At 39.1% G+C, this 19,569-nt stretch overlaps 2 protein-coding genes across 5 annotated transcripts in view; one reads left to right on the plus strand and one right to left on the minus strand.

Moving 5' to 3' along the window:
- Positions 1–892: 892 nt before the first annotated feature.
- On the plus strand, positions 893–8,105 carry Nep5 (M13 family metallopeptidase neprilysin 5). Its single transcript, XM_018111440.3, has 9 exons — positions 893–1,682; positions 4,041–4,173; positions 4,239–4,333; positions 4,402–4,975; positions 5,038–5,323; positions 5,382–6,210; positions 7,145–7,193; positions 7,369–7,567; positions 7,642–8,105. The coding sequence occupies exons 1-9, from the start codon at positions 1,565–1,567 to the stop codon at positions 7,984–7,986; spliced, it is 2,628 nt and encodes an 875-aa protein (XP_017966929.1). The 5' UTR covers positions 893–1,564; the 3' UTR covers positions 7,987–8,105.
- Positions 8,106–8,498: 393 nt separating this feature from the next.
- The window catches only part of RYa-R (RYamide receptor), an 83,689-nt gene continuing 72,618 nt past the window's right edge, over positions 8,499–19,569 (minus strand). The window contains exons 5-8 of one of the 4 annotated variants that reach the window (XR_016196564.1): positions 10,362–10,430; positions 9,968–10,246; positions 8,937–9,028; positions 8,499–8,861 (exon numbers count right to left, since the gene is read on the minus strand). Coding sequence is in view for 3 of the 4 variants with exons in the window: in XM_089258371.1 (XP_089114497.1) it covers positions 8,704–8,861; positions 8,937–9,028; positions 9,942–10,246; positions 10,362–10,430 (624 nt within the window). In the remaining variant the exon portion in view is untranslated. Of the gene's footprint in view, positions 8,862–8,936; positions 9,029–9,755; positions 10,247–10,361; positions 10,431–19,569 lie in introns of those variants that run through there. The other 3 variants (XM_089258378.1, XM_089258371.1, XM_089258376.1) reach the window with 3 other exon arrangements.

A 19,569-nucleotide genomic window follows, 5' to 3' on the forward strand; every position in this document is an offset into this window, starting at 1 on the left:
GCTGTTAACACTAACAATAATTATTTTAGCTGAAATCTTTTAGTGTGGTTTTTTTTATATATTGAATTTTATATTTATATTACATTTATTTAAGTATTTGAGTCACAAATAATGCTATATTTCGATAATTCTATATTACTCGAGGGACTCGTAAAATAATACGAATTATCGAATTTGTTTTTTTTTTGAGAGAAAATAAATAAAGCCTCGAATTCCCATGGGAAAAATTAAAAAAATATATATATAAAATGTAAACAGTCGCAACACATTGCTGCTGCGTAGAAAAAGTGCCTGATATGCTGTTTGATAAGCTTCGTTTTGTAGGCAAAAGCTCTGTTAGCTGTCCAATGAGACTTTTGCTACCTTAGCTGACGCCTCTGGCAAGCGTTCTGATGTATCATAGTTTTGAAATAACGAGAGTCGTAAGTTTACGGATTAAGCCAACTAATTCTAGCTAAATATTGAGCCATGAGTTATTTATAACAGGCTATAGATAAGCCAAAGACTTAAGTCAACTGCCATGACAGGCAATTGCTTGTGTCTGCAGCCGAAACTTAAGACCTCTAACTTACCATATATTAAAAAATAATTTGTATATGTTGATACATACATATATATTCTTCATATTATATTATATTATGTTATATTATATTACATTATATTATATTATATTATATTATATTATATTATATTATATTATATTATATTATATTATATTATATTATATTATATTATATGCATATATTACTATATCGCCTGTCTTTCATTGCAGCCTTCGAGTTGTAGTTGTAGCTCATGCATATACTCTGCCCGGCTCAGCCAATAGCATGCGGAAGCATTTATGCCTCACATGTCCTGCGAGTATATTATATTCAGAGCTGGACAGTCAGACAATCGCATAGTTGTTGTTATTGTTGTTGTTGCTGTTGTCAGTTGTTGTTGGCTTGTAATTGCCGCAGCACATTTGCATGGCAAAAGGAGTTAATGGTGGTTGCCTGATTTGTTGTTGCCATTGTCGAATAGCTGTTGCTGTTGCTGTTGTTGTTTGTTATTTGTTTGTTGCTGTGTCGCGCTGGCCTTATAAAAACCTTTGGCTGGCGCCAACACGGCTTCAATTCGCCGGCAGTCGGTAGTTCAGTCGTGTACAGGTGTTGGCAGCCCGTGGTGCTTCTTATTCTACAACTATTTAGCCAATGCCTTGGCTCTGGCACATTTTTCCTTTCAATTTTACATTATGCACAATTATGCAACGGCCTGAATAGGTCAGAGCTGAACGAGTACTCGAGGATTTGATTGGATGCGTGCAAGCATTCGATACAAACTCGACGTGGGATTGATTTCATTTGTATGCGCAACATGTGGTGCGCATCCATGTGAACCACATTCAGTGTTAGCCAGCGCATATTAATAGAACACTTAGCAATCTAACACGACGCCAGACGAGAGAGAAATAATTAAATTCTAATAGGAGTAATAATAAAAAAAAAAGGTGAAAATCTCTCGGAAAAAATGAATAAACGTTTTAAGATCAACTAAGCGCTGAACGTGTGCTTCGCATTCCAATATGGATGCTGCACCGCCCAACACACGCAACCGCATCTGGACAACCGCCGGCAGCCACAATGTCTACTTCGATGAGACTCTGCAGCAGCAGCAGCAGCAGCAGCGCCTGCAAACACCAGGTGAGTAATCTATGTATGTAGACTAAAGAGCGATTAAGGCAACTAAGAAAAGTATAAAACCAAATTAAAGGAATAGGCTATTAAATGAATCCATAACTAACCACATATATAATATATAATATTAATATAGTATAATATATTAATAATATATAATATATAATATATAAATATATAAATAGCTTTTTTTAGTATATATGTACATATGTATTGAATGAATAACTAAATATTTGATATAAACAACTTATATATATAATATGTAATAAATTATTTAAATAAAGTGATAAATGGGTAAACCGGTTATATAAACTAAGACATCAGGATAGCGCCCTCTTTACTTTCTGCCTTGGCTTAGAATATTTTCTATTTACCTATATTTTTTTTCAAGCTGGTTTTTCTAAAGGACTCTCTTCTATTTTCTTAAAATAAAATAATGCTGAGCTATGTTTCATTTCAGCAAATATTCAAAAAGCAAATAAAAAAAAAAAATAATGAACAAAATAAATAAAATAATAAAAAAAAAAAATAAATAAGCAATAAAATTAATCAAAAGGAAATCAATACAATGAAAATCGTATAATGCGCATTGCTTGTCTTCAGGTATTCAGGAAAAAATTAGTGAACTGATTCGAATGTTAATATATTCACCATTCAATTTACCCTCCTTTTATATTTATGTATATATATTTAAATGCTCTTCACTTAATCACTTCAATCAGTTAATTGAATCATTAGCTAACCGCGTTGTAAATAGCAACCGCAGCAATGTTGAATTCAATGTTCGGAGTAAATTGATTGACTCATGGGATGACGAATCTGATCAAAAATAATATCAAGTTATAACACTGAAGTCTGGGCTTTATTCATTCACTCTGACTGGGATTACTTAAAATAATAAGAAAATGTTTACCAACTACTGCCTCGACCAGAGATCTACACTGATTAACTGTCTGGCTTGGCTGGATCTGGATCTGCACTGGGATGAATTGTCTTCGCATCCTCCTCCGATTGACGCTCGTTTTTCTGTTCCTTTACAACATCTTCTGTGTGCACGGGCACAGGGTCTGCATCCTCTTGATTTCTACTCTGCTTACGCAATTTAGCTTTTTCATTCATAACCAGGCTTATCAAGAAAAATACTATGGCTATGGATAGAAAGGCAGCCCAAATGTGCATTATCATTTCCCACGGATTCAATAACCATCTCTTTAGGGTCTCGGCACTTTTCATCAAGTCTGTTATCTCATATACGTCCTCGGCCATGGCGTATATATTGACTTCCAGGTTAAACGTATCATAGCCAAATAAAGATAGAATTTGGGACATTGTAAAAATATCAAAAGAATAATTTTAGTTTTCTAGAAACGTTGACAAAAGAAACTAAGACAATTTTGTCAAGCTAATTTTAAATACTTGGATTATATGCATAAGGTAACTAGTGACAGCATTTATATGGGGTATTCAATTTGGGTACTGCATATGCAAAAATTGCTCGAGTTTGGGTTTATTGCAACTGAATTGATTTTCGAAGAACTATTTTAATATTCAATATTTATTCATCTGATTAAAGTTTAAATTAAAATTAAAATAAATTTAAAAAAATATATAAAAAAAACTAAAGAGATAGCTTTAAAATATATATTATAAATTTTCACAGAAATATTTATTTTTAAGTTTTATATTCAGAGCTATATCTAAATATATATTATTATTTTTTTTTTATTTAAGAAAATAATTTTTTTCTTTCATTTATTTAATGTTATTTTATTTATTTTTTTACCCAAAAAAAAAATATATATATATTATTAATATAAACACAACTCTTTAATGCTCGCAAAAATTAATCGCTCAATTTAAGATTATCAGCAAGATTATTTTAAAGAATAATCTGGAAAATGTATTTTTCCATCTATAAAGATGTCTATATATAGTGTTAGATATGCATGTGTGCTATATCAACATATCTGGGTGCGATTTAAATTAGTTTAATGTGGGTGGACACGCAAAACATTCGCAGTGCATTGAACCAGTGCATTGTTAATGCATATTGCATTTGAATGTGACAGGTGAATGCATTATGGCACAAAATTTTCCGTCTAGTCCAGCTCGCCTGACAGCCTGAACACCTAGGAGGGGGGGCGGAGGTACGCCGAATATGGATCAAGATTAGACAGCAATATATGGGTAAAGAGCATGACAAATGATGGACATCTAAATAGACAGCGGCAAACTAATTAGAGTTAATAAATTTTCAGGAAAACCAAAATGAGCGCTAGGGTTAGAAATGGCTAGAAATGTGATCTAAACTATATTGGAATCGATGCATATGACTAATGAACCCGTAATGGTCGTCTATTCCAGCTAATCGAAATCTTTTGTCTGGCCAACTGGCGCCGGTGCGTGCCTTTAGCGAAAACGGACATGGGGACAGCGCGCAGAGCAAGCAGGCGCCCTACGAGAACATCAACTCCAATCTAATTGGCGTGCAGTCCAAGTAGGTGAACAGCTGGAGCTCTACAGACAGAAGAACTTATTTTCATATTTTCGCAACTTTTGCAGATTTCGTCGCAGATATTATCACAAGGTAGTGCTGGGCCTGCTGGCAGCACTCGTAGTCGTTCTGCTCATAACAATCATAGTCTTAAGCGTAACTTGTGAGTAGCCGAGCCGATGAGCAGTGATGAATCGTTTCATTTGATGCTCAATCATTCATGATTTTCAGTTAGGAAATCTAGTCATATATGCCGGAGCAAGGAGTGCATCCGCACAGCGGCGAGCCTCATCTATGCCATGGACGAACAGACTGATCCCTGCGAGGACTTTTACAAATTCACCTGCGGCCGCTGGGCCGACGAGCATCCGCGTCCCGACTCGGCCACATCGAACGATTGGTTCCGCGAGCGGCAGGCGCATATAATGCGCTTGGTTCGCTCCTTTCTGCAGTCGAACATCAGCAGCGCCGAGCCAGCTGCCGTGGGCATGGCCAAGACGGTGTACCGCGGCTGCATGAACACGGAGCTGCTGGACGAGCGCGATCTGGAGCCGCTTGTGCAGTACCTGCAACGGTTCAAGCTGCTGCTGCTGCCCTCGGCTCTAAATCTAACTCTGAGCAGTGCCTCGAAATATGCCGCAGAGCCGAGAAACTACACTTACAACTGGCTGGACACGATAGTGGCCATCAAGCGTCACCTGAGTCTGGACCTTATAGTGGGCTTCGATGTGTTTCCCGATCCCCTGAATCGAACGCTCAATCGCATTGCACTGGGCACGCCCGAAACGGAGTCCGCGTTTCCCTTGTGGGTGGCAGAGATTCGACCCTAAGTTGATGTTCTATTCACTCTCTCAAATTGAATTTCAGCAACAATGACGACTCCCACAAGATGCTGCGCAGGATTCACAAACGCACCATTTACATGCACGATATGGACGAGAGCGATGATAGTGATGAGCACGACATGGAAGAGGAGGAGGAGGAGGCCAGCAAGCAGACCAGCTCCGGCATGTCCGCCTATGTGATGTACGTGCGCAAGGTCATCGAGAAGTACTTGCTCTATGTGGACCCCGAAGTCAATCAGGAGGAGGCCACGCTGGGCATCAAGGAGCTGGTGATGCAGGCCGTCAAGGTGGCACGCAAAATTCATAAGGTTAGCCGGCTCATCTCTCACACGAAACACTTTACATTAATGAGATTCCCTTCTGCAGCTGAAGGAGGAGGCGGAGAACATAACGAAGCCATCCAGTAATCCCGTCGAGGATATCATATACATCTCATTAGTGAAGCTGCAGAATGAGACGGATAAGAACATTGCGCCCCAAACGATGCCCATTTGGCTGCGCTACATGCAGCTGATGCTGACGGACACCAAGCACGCATCCACAATGGACATCAAGAATACGACCGTTATAACCAGCCAGGCGGACATATACTATCTGCAGAACGTTGTGGAATATCTGCACGAAACGCCCGCCATGCACATCGAATCCTATTTGTGGCTGAGCGCCCTCGAGGAGCTGGTGCTGCACACGACCAGCGACATGCGGCTGCTGCACGCCGAGTACATGCGATTCGTCATCGGCACCGAGGGCAGCACTCCCCGCTCCCTCTACTGTGCCCACGGCGTGAACACGCTCTTTGGCATGGCCGTGAGCTATGTGCTGGCGGATGAGCGCTTCACGGTGCACACTTTGCCGCGCGTCGAGCGCATGCTGAGCGATATACGGCGCTCGTTCGATAAACTGGTGCGCGCCACCAGCTGGATGGACGCGGCCACCAAGCGGCAGACAATGCAGAAGTCGGCCGAAATGAAGAGCTTCATTGGCTTCCCCCCGTGGCTGACCAATGAGACCGCCCTCAATGCCTACTACGAGGGCGTCCAGGTCAATGCGAGCACCCATCTGGAGAATCTAATGGGCTTCGTGCACTGGCAAATGCTCGCCAAAATCAATAACATGGACCAGCCGGAGCCCATCGGCTGGGCGACAGCGCCATCGAATGTGAATGCTTTCCATACGTTTCAATCGAATGCCATTAGTAAGTTGAATGCATTCGTGCGGTCACTTTTAATCAGTTCATTGCATCCATTACGTTCATTAAAAGTGGTTACTACATAGACTATATGTATTGAACGTGTGGAAATCCGTGCGTCAGCTGGCAGGAGATTGTGTTTTTTAATAACATTGAAGATTAAAGCAATGTAAATTATAGATTATGATTTCAGGCGATGGTAGATTTATTTCTGATTTATGCCTTTCATTTGAATGGTAATGATTCAAGGAGAGAATATTGTAATTAGTCCATTGGCAATGCGTTCAATATTATCAACTTGGTTCCTTATAAGTATACACGTAGAATGATGAGCTTTAGTAGAGCTCAAGTGCTATTATATCCAGTTACAAGATATCTATTCCAGTCAGACAATCGTATAGGCGTATCGTATAGTCAATCTTTTAAAATTAAAGGATATCAGCCAGTCAGTCATATTTTTGCATCTAGGCACAGGGTATATCTCTTATAGCTTCCATTTCTAGTAGTATGACAGAATTCTTACCAGCAGGATGACACTATTAAAATTTGTTACGCTAATTCCAGAGTATCTGTTAGTCTGACACTCAGAATTTTATTTTTCATTATGCGATATAATAGAATTAATAGATATAATAAATACAAAAGATATCACATAATACACTCAAAGATTATTTAAAAGTTGCTTCCAGGGTATTCACCAGTCTGTCAATATCATACTTTCATAGGATACCCACTAGTCCAACAATATCAGAGAACTGTTTTATAAGCTAGTTACAGGGTATATGCCAGTAAAGCAACGTAATATAATATACTTTAATTACCTTTATAAGCGATTTATATACCATCTAGTCGGACAACATCATTTATAAACTAGTTTGGGGTCCGAAGCAGTCAGGCATTGTCTCATTAGTGGTAATCTCTTTATTGTCTTCCATTGCAGCTGTGCCCATTGCCATCCTGCAATATCCGTTCTACAACCTTGGCCTCGAGTAAGTTGGAATAGTTACGCCCCTAATCAAGCACTGGTTTCCATTCCCTGCACCACGCACTCTCCGCACTCTTCGCAGTCGCGCACTGACCGCTGTCCATTCCGCACTCAATCTTGGCGCTTTAATCCCTTAAGATAGCCACTGAATTACATTTGTTCGAACGCATCCTTCTTAGAGCCTTGAATTACGGCTCGATTGGTACGATATTGGGCCACGAGCTGACGCACGGCTTTGACGACAGCGGCCGGCGCTTCGACAAGGAGGGCAACATGGTCGAGTGGTGGTCGAATCAGACAATCAACGAGTACGTCAATCGCACCGAATGCTTCGTGGAGCAGTACAGTCGTTACTATCTGCCGGATATTGGGGAATACGTAAGCATGGCAACGGCAGCGGCAGCGGCAACGAAGCGCCCCTAATCAATACACAAATCTCGACGTGCTTTCAGATTGATGGCGAGCTGACGCTGGGCGAGAACATTGCGGACAATGGCGGCATGCGGGAGGCCTATATGGCGTATCGCCTCTATGTGAAGGAGGTGGGCCGCGAGCGCCTGAAACTGCCCGGCCTGGAGCACTACACGCACGACCAGCTCTTCTTCATAGCGTTCGGCAATCTGTGGTGCGAGACATATACGCCAGCCGCATCGCGGTATGCGCTCGAGGATTCGCACTGTCCGGGCCAGATGCGGCTCAAAGGCGTTCTATCCAACTCCGAGGAGTTTGCGCGCACATTCAAATGCCGGCGGGGCACATCCATGAATCCGGATCAGCCCAAATGTCGCATCTGGTGATGGACAACGAACAGCAGTCGAGTGATTTTTCTACATCAATTTCTATGTGTATTATGCAGCTAATGCGTTTTTGCGTTTTTTGGTAATGGTATTAGGCCAATAAATGGAATTTTCTAATGCAGTTACAAATGCTGTTAATGTATAATGGCAGCTACGGCAATTTAATTACGAGCCACGCTGCGTATGCGTAATCTATAATGAATGCTGCGCTCAAAAGCAGGCAACACATTTTGCGCCTGAATCGCGACATTATTAGAAAATGTTGCATACTTTTGTGCGCCGAAGTAAATTAAATTTCACCTCTCTCTGTTAAATTGACTAGCTAGTGGATGATTTATTCCTATTAATTGTTATATACTTTATTGTTAATTTATTTTAATTATTATATAAATTTTAATAATTTTCATTTTATTTTTTATTTTTAGGTATATATCATTTTTATTTTTTAGGCAGCCTTTACTTGTTAATTATTTATTTTTTATTCTTCCTAAATAATTCTTGTTTGCTTGCTCTGGAATTTCTATGCACATTTATTTATGATTATTTGTAATATACATTTCTATACATTTACATTGAGTTAACATCTATGCAGGAATACACTTAGCCATATAAGTATGTAGACACTCAGCTAGTTTCGTTTGGTTTTGGTTTTTCGATACGTGTGCACTAGATATCTATCAGAGGAGATTCAGCACATCTTTGGTTTAGCGACTTTGCTCAGAACTGAGTGGAGGAGCACAGGTAGCTGGCGCCATTCAGGTGAAACGAAGCAGCGGGTCGGCGCGGCTGGAGCTGGAGTTGTAGCTGGGGTTGTGGCATCTCTGCGACATCGGGAGCTACCGCAACACTGTGGTCTCCGCACATGAAAATTGGCTCTGAAAAGTGTGAATATGATACATATATTACATATATATTATTTTATATATATTATTTGTGAGAGTTCGGCTCACCATTTGCATAGAATTGGTGCGCAGCTTTCGCCTTGTGCTGATGTAGGTGGTGCAGGTGTTCACACGATGTAGGTGGAATGCATCTTCCGTTCCTTTGTTAAGTGGCGTGGAAGACACAAAAGACAGCAACAACAACAGCAGCAATTAGCAAACATTTATAAGAAAGTCTGGTTAAAATATTTGAAATTAATTTGCTATGAAATTTCATTAGTTCTGTGCCTACGCATGCAATTGATGGATCGTTCTGTGCGCTGAGAGTGTGCAACATGCTTTAAGATTTGCCTGGGAAGAGGGAGAAGTTAAGGAACTAGCTACTCAGAACAGGAACTAGCTAACGAACTATGCCGAGTTCTTGTTATTGTATAGCCTTGTAGATGGGGCAGTCGATAATAGAGTTGTGGCAGGAGAGCGTAAAAATAGAGAGCGAAGATAAGTGATTAATGAACATATTGAGTGTATTTTATTGTGATCTATAATCCATTGAGCTAACGCAAATTGATGTAATTTATAATAATAATATTTCATTTAGGCAAAAAAATATAAATAAACTTTGAAAAAAATAAATACAATATAATATAATATGATAACTCGTGCATACAAAGTTTGCCTTTTATGTAAGGTGATTTTAAATATTATAGTATTATATGTTAATTAAAGATATAGAAACAAAATCTCGATAACTTCGGACTTGGGCAGATACAAAGAGTCAATCGATAATAGGTTCGTGTAAATAAAAAGATTCTTATCTCTTGATAAGGAAATTTGTTCTTTATAAGGCAAAGCAAGCTAGCCTTATCAGCTTAGAGCTCTTCTAATACAAGCCCAGTTCAAGCTATAGTTCCACTTTGTCTACAAGGATATACCCACTTTGGCTAGCCAAAGTACAATTTATAAATAAAATTCTTTGTATTTTCTTTTGTTTTTTTGCGACATATTAACGTCAAGACAAATAGATTTGTATAGAAATAATTAGAGTTGTAGAGAATTAGAGAAGGGAGGTGGCACCTAATGCGTATTTTAGGTTTCCTTACTAGACCATCGCCATTTCGGCGATTGTATTTGAAGGTCATCTCACCGGTAGCTTCATAGCTGCGCTCGCCGCGACTGCGCAGATAGCGGTGCAGGCAGCAGCAGCGCCGCAGTCCCGGCACGCGGTACATGATCTGTAGGAAGCCGCCGCGGAAGCGGGCGTTCATATAGCAATAGATGATGGGATTGTAGCAGCTGTGCGACATGGCCAGCCAGTGGAAGGCGAACCAGACGTACGGCAATGGTTTCCAGTTGGCGAATTCCTCATCGTTAAGCATAAGCTGCAACAGTAAGTGAGAGAGAGAATAGAGAGAGATTCAGATTCAGGCAATTTAACTTAGATTTGTTGGCCTTACGGCTAATTTGCTGTCAGAGAAACCACCACAGTGTACCCACCTGTAGTATGTTGAAGGGCAGCCAGCAGCTTGTGAATACAATTACAACCGTCAGCATCATTTTAATCATCTGTAAGGGAAGAGCAGAAGAGAGGGAATTAGAGTGGGCGGCAATGAAACCCGTACTTTTTATGTTGAGGATGAACGAAGCTCCGGCTGCCTCGACTCAAAGGATGCTTTGACATTAGCTGTGGTTCAAAGTTCATGCACCCACCGCCCCGCCGCCTCACCGCCACAGCCACAGCCCCTTTGTCTTTGCACAGCATTTACGAGGCAACTTCAGATTGTGGCCACAATGTCTGTGCGGCCGGCTACACGTGTGTGGCAGCATGGCGTCCGTCCATTAAAACGGGGTCAACGCCTAACCTGATTTATGCGCAACGGAAGCACAGGCCAGACATACGGCCAATTTATCAGCCGCAGCGTCTACAACTTTAATCCACTGCGCACCACACGTGGCTTAAAGAGTTGCCCCCAGCAGCAGGAGCGTGTGGTCTGATGTAATGGGAGGTAAATGGGTGGCTCGCCTGGAGCTATGGACTCTTCTAATTATGAGCACATAAAGGAGTCGTACGAAGCGCAGCTGATGTCGGCTTGATAAAAGTTAAATAAACACTAAATCAAGCACGGACCACTAGTGGCTGCTAAAGTGTCTCTGTTTCGGCGAAACTTTTGGCCAATAAAAGCAATTTTAATGCGATATTTCATTGGGTAGTTGGCTGACTTTATACTCGGCACTCCGTAAAATGACGAGCCGTTAAATGGTTAAACGGTGCACGCCCAAGTTGCGCCGTGAATTTGACCTGTTCTTGGGTTAACTGCCTCGCGCAGTGGGCAGTCCACTCTGCTGACCTTTGCCCTGCTTCAATGCGAGCTTCGATGCGCTTGATTAACAGCCTGTAACTTAAATCGTATTATCGCCCTCGATTTTGCTGTGCTCTGCATTCTTTTCAGCGCAAAGTAGTTGTTGAGGTCCTCGAAGACTGTCAACTCAAAGAAAAGTTTCAGATCTGCAAGTCCTTGAACTTGCATAAATAAGCCAAAATCTTTCTTATCCTGACTGTTTTCCATTTGTTTTACTTTTAACGCTGCACTAGAAGTTTTTTTTTTTTTTTTTGTAGTAACAGCTGTGTTTTTTTTTTCACTTCGGTCCAAATTAATTACTTTAAAAACAAATGTAGTTAAAATATTTGTAATTTTGTTCAAAGCCCTTCAATATTTTGGCCCAATTTAAAATATTTAAAGGCCTTTAAAGTCTTTTACTTCAAGGTTTGCTATGCTAATTTTGCATTAATGTTCACGGATACTCATTTAATTCTTAATATTATTATTATTATTATTATTATTATTATTATTATTATTATTATTATTATTATTATTATTATTATTATTATTATTATTATTATTATTATTATTATTATTATTATTATTATTATTATTATTATTATTATTATTATTATTATTATTATTATTATTATTATTATTATTATAATTATTATTATTATTATTATTATCATTATTATTTTTATTATTATTATTTTTTTTTTTTCAACTTCTCCATTAGGCAAAATCTATCGGAAAATATTATATTATATTATATATAAATATTTTTAAAATTTTCCAGACTTACAAAATATATTTGAAAATATTTTTAATTTATATTTTGATTATTATTATTATTTGTTTAACAATTTAAATTAAAAATTAATATTTTAAATATTAATTAAAAGTTTGATCGATCGTGATTGTCATAAAAAATGAACTATCACTTTTAAAAATACCTAAAACTATTTTGATTATCAAATTTGATCAGGCAAAGCTTCACAGTTACTAAATTTGTCACAGCTTCTGTTAAGCTTTAATAGAGTTACATAGGCAAATTCGTGTTTCAGGTTATTTGGGCATTTCCTTAATGTTTTACCCTCCGTCTGCTTGCTGCAATCAAGTTTGAATAGTATGAATGTCCCTTCACTCACTCAGTCAACTCGTTATTGCTCACTAATTCGCTTTAGCTAATAGAACACTTAAGTGTTCTTGGCCAATTTTGGCCTTCAACTAATTTCCATTTTTGCAAAGTGCACTAACTTTCGGGCCAAATGGCAGATGATGTAATAAGCCACGTCGGACTATAACAGCTCGTTTCAGCTCTGCTCCATTCAGTTCAGTTCAGTTTTATGATGTGCTCATCATGTGGGGCACATTACACGTGTGTGTGTGTGTGTGTGTGCGTGTGAGTATCGGGCCTGGCACGACATGGCTGTTAAAGCATATTTGCCAATCAGCTGGCTACAGTTGCAACCGAATGTGGCAGCCACCGAAATAGCACAGGCGAAGCGCGTGGCAAGCTAAACGACAATAATCGATTCATATGCGAGATTCAATTGAATTCAGATGCGGCCCGAATGGCGCACTAAATGTTTATCGCATAATTCCGGCGAATATTGTGGCCATATTTACATATGTAAGTGGCTAACTGCTTTTTGGCAGCAGCAGCAACATATGGGCCACGTTAACAGATGAATAAAAACTCTAAAGCCAAATGTTGCCAGAGTCAAGAGTTCATTTGTAATTTGAGCAGATTATTACACTGCTCACATTAAGCGGGCTAACAAAGAGTATTATACATATATGATGATTATGTAAGAGCCAGCTGAAGAAATCCATATATTTATTAAGAGCATATGCTTCATACATATATGTTTGAATATGGTACATTAAATTGTATCTTATATGAGTTGGAAGCATATTCTTTTTGAGTGGAAAAGTTGTAATCTATATGTGTACAACAAATATAGTGAATTTTTTTCTTGTTTGTTATTTATAAGTATCTACATATATTGTTTCCTTCAAAGTGACTCGTCTCAGGCATAATATATTTATAAGGAATTTTTCTTTATAATCAAACGTCTTTGAATCAGTTCAGCAAAGGGAAGAATCATTGTAGAGAAGATGTGATGATTGTGGAGACAAAAAGTCGCTCAGCGAGCAGGTTTGAATCTAGTCTCTAGAGCTGTGTTGCTCAGAGAGTTCTGAGATTGTAGGAATCAATAGATAGAGCAGTAAAATCGTATGTCTATTCGTATACGTAACCTAGGCAACTCTTATATAAATTTCTGTTAAACATACAACTGTATTCCAATTTTGTTCAACTGAAGTATCAAGAAGATATTTTTGATAGGGAAATCCACTTTATTATTTATTTTCCCTTTCACTCTATTTCAGCATAATGTACACTGAATCACATTCCATGACGACATTCATGAGTTTATGTATTTAATTAGCTGTTAAAATTTTGATAGAGTTCGCATTGACTGCCATGGCACGCGTGTGATAAACGAATCCTTGGCTGTGCCTTGCGCTGCATTTACCGTTGCGTGCGCCATGCCAATATTAACCATACGCCTCATTGTACAGGCACACACACATACATATAGATACAGCTACGGCTGTTGCCTGAGCAACTGTGGCCCGCACGTAAATACAATGAGGTTGAACTATTGTATAAATACCCATCAATAGCAATTGACAGCTTGCAACGGCTTGGCATAGCTGCTCATAGCTGAGACGAATTTAAGAGTTAAGTGTGGCAAATTGTGTTTAATGAAATTACAATCATGCAACGCCCGGTGGCAAGGCCTGGCTAACACGCTCTGTGGAATGTCTGGCCGGCTCTTTGCTACATTAAGATAAATTTGTTTCAGATTTAACTTTTGGCAGCCGCTTTATTGTCAGCAGCTGCAACAGCAGCAACGGCAGCAGATCGCATCAGCTATTTGACACTTTGACTTTTAGCGCGGTCACGTGAACCGGTTACGTTTTGGGTTTACGTTTACGGTTACGGTTATGTTTACGTTTATGCTCACTGTTGGCCATTGGGTCCAGCCATAAAGCTAAATGCCGCGTCTGGCGCTTACATAAAAAATAAGTTCATTTGCTGCATGTTGTAATTCATTAAAAGTGCGCCCGAAATACGCGAGACTGACACTAGAGCGAGAGAGAGAGAAAGGGAGAGACAGGGAGAGACAGAGGTCAGACTGACAAATGACTGAGAATTGGGCAAATGTGAGCTGAAAAATCTGAGACTGATTCTGATTTTGATGCGTTGAGAAGCGCTGCGAAGACCCAAAACTTTGCTGTCCAAATTTTTTTGCTAATTAAATTTCTTGGCACGTCGCAGAGCTGTAAATAGACTCGACATCTCATGCCGGGCCTGCCATGCAGCTTTTTGTTGTGTTTAATTAATGTGTTGAGTGACGGCTGCCCAACTTGATTGATATTTAAGTGTTTGGCAATTTGATTATGGGACCCTAAGTGTGCACTCTACCAGAGAGGAATGAGATGTTCAGACTTAGTTAAGTTTCAAATGCAATTATAGAGTTTTTCTTCACTGTTAGTTGTATTAAAATTTTGATCAGGCCGTTCGTGCTCTGTTATCTGCTTCAGTCTATGACAGCCTAATTGAACCCATGTCTCCTTCTCCTTCATTGCCTAGCTGTATTAACTTTTGCTAGAGGGTATCTATGGCTATTAGTTGAAATTAGCTTTTGTTTAAAACTATTCTTTATTTGATTACCATATTTCTTATAAGACGAATGAAAAGAAGAACAACGGTAAGGAGTTGGGTCTACTTTTCCATACCCATCGCAACGATCTGAACATCTAAGATGACGTTAGCAATCAGTATATACTCCAAATTTTAAATATCTATCTAGAGGCAAAATGGTTTGCGCTCATGCGAATGATGCGGACGGACGAGATAGACGCACGAATAGGCATATGTACAGACGGACGAATACAAGGACAGATACTTGCACTGATAGAGGAGCAGATGGATGAATGGACAGTCGGATGGATAGACGCACGACTAGATAGGCATATAGATGGACGGATAGACGCATCAATAGAGAGACGGACGAACTGGCATACGGACGAATAGACAAATGGATTAGGGGACAAGCAAATGGACGAATGACAGACTTATAGACAGACGAATGGGCACAAAAATAAACGTCCGTTCACCTCTAGGCAAACCTTGCACAAAACCAATATACTCCTTTTTACATGGCCAACAAGTATATTGGTATATATTCTTTGCTCTGGCCAACTTAAGCAACTGTAAGCTCTTCCGCTAAGCCTGTTAAATCATACAAATTGAAGGCGCTGTCTGGCCAACGGCTGTGATACATAACTCAAACATGTGGGCTGGGAATCTGAGGTAATCAACGGATAAATGTCAAATGCCATGACGAAACATGCACAATAGCCCGCAACTTTCATCTGTCGATTGACCGAAAAAAACAAAACAGTTTCAAATGTTTTCATTATTACGATTTTTGTACTATTTGTTGCTGTTGTTGTTGTTGTTGTTTTTTTAATTTTTGTGTTGGCCAACGGGGTAGCCATCAAAACTGTCCAATCAGCGAGACGTGAGCCCAAAAGCAAAACACTTCGGGTTGGGCTGGAAAGGCGAGCTAAGCGCATTAAGATGCTTGATTGCAATTTTTTCTACATTTTATTTTACTTTTTTTGGGCAACTGCTGTAATGCCATTGTACGGCTATTATTATTGTTTACGCCGTTTTTTTTTAGAGATTTACTTTTTATTTATTTACTGTCTGCGACTTGGGAACGGAGGCTATTAAGAGCGCACGGGCCCAAGACAAACAGTTACAATTAAATTATATTAAAAGTGAGTAAGAATTATTAAAGTTGCTGAGAAACCGACGATTGAATACGCTTCTCAAAATGGGCGGTGGTATATGGTATTTTATTAAATATTTAAATCATCATTAGAAAATTTTCTACATACCAAGTAAAAACAAAAAAAGGCAAAAAAAAAAATAAATAAACACAAAAAAAAAAAATGAAATTAACAAATACAATAATATTATAAATAATATTAATATCAAAATATAAATTTATCAGAAATATATTGTTAATAATATATTTTTAATATTATAAACCTACAAAACAATATAAAAAAATATTAAAACTCTAAAAATATGTATAAAAAATAATATAAATAATTAGTTAAAAAATAATAATTAACACAAATTCTTAAAAATAAATAAATTAAAAGTAATAATAAATTTTGATAATATATATATATTTTTTTGTTTTCGTTTCTAAGGAACATTGCTATAAGCATTTTACAAGCTTTTTTATGCTAATCGAAGCAAATTATTGATGATTGACCTAGCTGAGACTAAAGTGTTTTATTCACAAAAATGTGGCATGAAAATCAATTTAGTTATGCTAAAAAGAATCAGTTGTAATGGGAATACCCTACCCTGAGAGAAAGACAGATACTTATTTGAAGCTTTGCAGCTTTCTATGTCAGAAATGGAGAGAAAACGCTTAATCAAGTCGCAAATTGGTTTATGGAAATAGAGTAAAGAGCAGTAAAAATGGTTGCATTAAACAGTTAATCACTGTCAAAATTGGTATCGAAAGCCATTAATCAATACATTGGTCTATCGATTAGCGCGTGCTGCCGGGTTGCCCATCGACCATTGACCATTTCCCATTGCTCGTTGAACGTTGTAACTTTCTTGTTGAACTGTGGACACGTCCCACCGGGCATTGTAATGGAGCGCTGTGTTAATTGCCAAACAATTACGAAAGTGTTGCGCCGACAAAATGTGAAAACTTTGCTGGCTTTGATCCACTTAACAGGGCTTGCCATAAAGTGGCCTAAACGAATTGCAGTCAAACGTTAAACAATGCCTTAAACTAATCAGCAACTAATTTGCGCTGCGGCAATTTATGGCCAAAGTTTGCGGGCCGAATTAAATTGTAAATTCGCACAGGTAAACCCAATGAAAATATTAAGGAATAACGAAATGCGGTCGACGCTCGTAAACATCCAAAAGCCATAAAAAATAATCATGGAGCCGCAGCCGGCAAAAGGGAGCAGCAGGGACCTCTATAAGCTGACCACATCCTTGTGGAAATGGATTTTCCGTTGTATTTGGGAAAATCGTTGGACCAAGGAGCAAAGCCGGCATTGTGCCGGTAAACCATATTGGGCGATAAAACCGAATGAAATTAAAGCCAAGTGTGTGCTGTGTATTTATTTCTCTTTTTGTTTTCGATGGGCGTGGCAGTGGGAAGTTTGACGAATGTCTGCGCTCCTTGCGGGTCTTCAATGGACGGACGTGACGCGACTTTTACTTTTACGACAAACATACATTATAATTAAGGCTGGTTGCTGGCCTGGGCGTGTCCAGCACCGCGAAAGGGGGCGTCAAGGCGAACGCTCGCAATTAATTATAACACCGAAAGTGTCATAAACCTGATGGGAAGCCGGCCAAGAGAGCCGCGAGAGCCACGAGAGCCAGGCTCTTGGCCTGCCAATTAAATTGGCCCAAACCGAAGCCCAAAATCCAGCCACGATGCTGGGGCCCAAGAGGCGGAGTAAACCTCAAGGAATACCCCAGTTAAATACGTCCCTTGCTTAAGTGGGGCATTCCACGGTTTTTTATCCATCAAGCAATATTTTGCGCACGTTTCGGGTTTCTGTTTGAGCGCTACAAATTTTCTTCTTCTGAACTTTCCTTGGGGTATCACAGTTTTGCTATTGTAATTGATTTCATTTCAACTCAATTTAATTGCCTTGCCTGGCAGGGCATTTAATCTTCGACCACGGCGACATATTTATTTCCAATTGTCCTTTTCGCATTGATGTTGCTCTTTTATCTGGCCACAAATTGAATTTTAAGTATTCCCTTTCAAATTCGTAAATTGCTTCGGCTATTTTATTTCGAATCTTGATTGATTACACTGAGAACAGCCCAGGGCAGTCTGAACTCCCTCCCTTTCGATTCATTTAATGCCACTTGAAGTATATATAAAAACTCAATTGTCTGGTCTCGAGCAGCCAACTCCATAACGAGGCCACAGGCACGGCCAACTGGCCAGCAGACGGACAAATGAATGCGAGGGGGCGGCAAGGTCTCGGGGGCAAACGTATAAATTACAAGCACGTGCTGTCTAACTATAACTGTATATACATGGATACCACCTGGGACGCGGAGAGGAAGAGCTCGCAGCACAACATTTTCAAGTGCCAAAAGCATTTTGCACAAGTCGAAAAATCGCCTGAGTAATTTGCTGCCGCCAGCCCCATCCTGGCAAAGGAGCAGCTCAAGCCGGAGCCCCATACACATATATTGGCCACCTGCAGCAACAACAGACGCTGCTCCATTGCCAAATGCCACAAGGGAGCGCATGCAAAGGGGCTGCAACTGCGACAGCGTTGCGGTCGAAACTTGCCAAATAGCCAAAGCGGATAGCTAACGCGTGGGTGGCCCACACATGGCGCACCCAGGCACCGCTGCATAGCAGACAAAGTAGTGCCACCCGTATCTGATTAATGTCCGTGCGGCTATCTAGCTGAATGCCAGCACATGAGGCCCTAAAATAGTTTAGTCTTCTTCTTACTGTTTTACACAGAAAGCGAGAGAGAGATAGGGAGAGAGAGAGAGAGAGAGGGCATATTGGTTCTTGTAGATCAAAAGTTGTAAATGGAAATTTGTTTCGTGTTTAGTTGAGACTAAATTGTGTTCAAGAACAAGCTCAAGCTGAAGCTGACGATGATTTTTAAGCACTCATTCTACTCTTCATATATATTAGAGTGACCAAATTATGCGAAAAGCTTAAAGGTAAACCCATGTCAAAAATACTTGCTTCTATTTGCTCTCCTCTGTTCTAAAATGGCAAATTCATGTTTGGCTTTTGTATGTAGCATAATAATTTCCTGCAAAAATGATATCATTATAATGTTCTTTTGTTTCAGAGTGACCAAATTCTTCTAAAAATTTTGAGTATGCAGCTATGGGAACAACAAACCTGAAACTTATACTTTAGCTATATACGACATAGCTATTCCTTTGCTAGTGGTGAAGGAGCAGCTGACAGTGAGAATTATCTTCTGATGACTAAGCGGAAGAGTTATAAATGTAAGTAAAACTAAACAGAGACCTCTGTAAGGCAGTGAAAGTTTTTACTGTATTAGAGTGACCAAATTATCTACAATAATTGTCTAATTTTTTTAAGGTTTATTTTTTTTATTTTTTTTTTAAATTCATTATAATAATAAATTATAAAAATAAATTTATTATTGCATAAATTATAAAAATAAACTTATTATTGCATAAACTTGTAATTCCATAATTTTTTTTATTAATTTAAATAATTTATTCTATACAT

This window comes from Drosophila navojoa, chromosome 2 (genome assembly GCF_054131105.1).
Source record: "Drosophila navojoa isolate 15081-1374.11 chromosome 2, UAZ_NAV_1.0, whole genome shotgun sequence".
NCBI classification, from domain to species: Eukaryota; Metazoa; Arthropoda; class Insecta; order Diptera; family Drosophilidae; genus Drosophila; species Drosophila navojoa.